Source organism: Palaemon carinicauda, chromosome 28 (assembly GCF_036898095.1).
Source record: "Palaemon carinicauda isolate YSFRI2023 chromosome 28, ASM3689809v2, whole genome shotgun sequence".
Classification (NCBI taxonomy): Eukaryota; Metazoa; Arthropoda; class Malacostraca; order Decapoda; family Palaemonidae; genus Palaemon; species Palaemon carinicauda.
The window spans coordinates 55,864,199-55,866,698 of NC_090752.1; the positions used below are offsets into that span (position 1 = coordinate 55,864,199).

The 2,500-nt window shown below is 39.6% G+C and overlaps 1 protein-coding gene across 1 annotated transcript in view; it reads right to left on the bottom strand.

Annotated features, from left to right (window-relative positions):
* Positions 1 to 2,500, bottom strand: part of LOC137622050 (uncharacterized) — a 51,683-nt gene that overhangs the window by 3,484 nt on the left and 45,699 nt on the right. The window contains exons 2-3 of the mRNA XM_068352529.1: positions 2,036 to 2,397; positions 957 to 1,239 (exon numbers count right to left, since the gene is read on the bottom strand). Coding sequence (XP_068208630.1) covers positions 957 to 1,239; positions 2,036 to 2,395 — 643 coding nt within the window. The 5' untranslated portion in view covers positions 2,396 to 2,397. The remainder of the gene's footprint in view (positions 1 to 956; positions 1,240 to 2,035; positions 2,398 to 2,500) is intronic.

Below are 2,500 nucleotides of genomic sequence, written 5' to 3' on the forward strand. Positions count from 1 at the left end.
GAGAAATGCGCATCTTACCTTTCATAATCTCATTTTGTTTACCAAATGCTCTCCATCCCATACTTATCATTTGTTTAATTTTGGTTTCGTGTCCTGGGGAAACACTTACTGTCTGTCCTAAGCACGTATATTCATCAACAATCTTTAGAGGTCATCCATATTTGTTGTCTCTGTGCATTTTCATTGAACATTATCTTATCTTTACTCATATTTATTTTCAGTCTTACAGTCTATTTAGATCTTATATAATCTCATGCAATTCCTCATATGATTCACTAAATAGAACTATGCCATATAAGGCTCTTCAACTGAAATTAAATGAGATTGAGTTGTACCACCTTGCCATTGCCTGATCACTGCTAATAGTTTAGAATGGTAATTCTCTGTATCCCTGGGCAGAGAAAACATCTAATGAAAATTCGTGATATCCTTGAGGAGATGTCTCTATCCTTTAAGGCGAATAGCAACCACAAGGGGAAGCCAGAGTCTATCAACTGGGGATTCATGATAAGCATCACAGAATGTACACCCGCTCTTTAGCAACAAAAAAAACAGCTTCTTCCTACCCACCTCTATCCCTACATTAAGGAGTCGGTTTCCTGATGCGCCCTCTCCAATGCCTTCTATCAAAGCCAAACCTCTTCTCTCCACATCATCCTTCACCTTATCTCACTACCTAGTTCTGTGCCTCCCTCTCGATCTTCTCCCCCTAACAGGTTCCTCCCAAGTCCACCTCACTCCCTCCCCACCATCCATTCTCAACACGTGCCCACACCACCTCAGTCTTAACACTCTTTTAACACTCTTATCACCTCTGTAAGCTTTACTATGCCTACCAATCTTATTTCATAATTTTCCAATCTTTCAAGCAGTGATATTCTCATATTCCACCTCTACATTCTCAATTATGTTCACCCAAGCTTCGCTTCCTATCTTAAATTGCCAAATACACTTACGATATCTCTTAGTGGGAGTACTCTTGGCGCCCTCAGGAAGCGATCCTCCGAACCGATGATGATAGGAAGTCATTGGAGTGCTGGAACGGCGCTGGGGAATGGAGAACCGAGAAGGGTAACTAGACAGAGGCCTGGAGGAGAGAGTCTGCTGGAAGGAGGGGAGGAGGTAGCCCAGGAATGGGGAGGAAGACCCTCCTCCCCGTCTGCTCAGGGCTTCGTCGAATCCTCCAGGTAGTCTGACTGCCAGATCGTAGTCTGCAGATCTTTTTCTGTCAGATATTGCCTGAGGATGAACACAGGTAATATACATTAGTTTATTTTTGTGGTTTTGCTATTGCTCAATAATTGCTTCTATACTAGTTAACTAAATGGTATTTCTTTAAAGACACGTCTAACATTGTCCACTACGCTACGAAATTAAATGAATACTGTATGATCGTACGGCATTTTAGTGTTGTTTTCATTTAGTAATTACTTGTTATTGGTTCTTAATTTGATTAATTAATGCAGAATGTGTTCGTTTTTTTAACAAATTCCTTATCTATATCACAAAATTAGACTAATGCTACATCTTGTAGAAATGTTTAGTACTATTTGTATAAAAAGGTATCAAACTCTACGAGGCTTTATTCCTGGATTAAGATTAAATTCTGAATTACAATATGCGAGAAATTAGCAATAAAACAACTCATCGTTTTCCAAATGCCAGACTAATGTTTCAGTAGACCCACGTTCTTTAACAAATGATTACATATCATCTGTGGAGCATTTACAATAATATTCTATCTCAATAAGAACCAAAAATACAATAATTTACAATTATGCCAGAACTTTGAGCTAATAACCAAGTTGAATAGAAATACCATATGTCTATGAAATGATTTAAAATTTAATATTTTCAGTCAGTTGCCTTTGATATCAGAGTGGAATCCTTACTATAAAGGTTATTATTAAACCTACTGAGAAATATTTTGACAGAGCATCGTCCTTTTCCAACCAGAGTTGTAGCTTAGATGATTATAATAATAATAATAATAATAATAATAATAATAATAATAATAATAATAATTAGATCTAACCTCAAGTGTAGGTTCTAAAGAACTTTGATAAATGACACTCCAGTCCCCTCCCAAGTCTTGACTGGCTGAGGAGCGCGAATCTTGTTGACCCTTCAGAAGAACACGCTGGGGCGTGGTGCCCTGGTCTTCTTCGCTTTGGCTATACTGAGGCTCCTCATTTAGGAGAGTCTCCTCTTCTGACTGCTGCTGTAGATCTTTCAAAGAACTTCCCGGACCCTGTTGGCTGAACTGACGGCGTAGGCCTAGGGCCATGCGGCGGCCGGTGGAAGAGGAGGCGCTGTCTGCGAGTGGTGGCAGCTGAAGAAACATGTGGCTCGCGATGACAGGAAGTAAAGCCAAACTTGCGAGTAAAAATTTCATGGCTGAAATGGAAGAAGATAACACTTGAAAAATCTCTCTCTCTCTCTCTCTCTCTCTCTCTCTCTCTCTCTCTCTCTCTCTCTCTCTCTCGTTATACTAGCATAT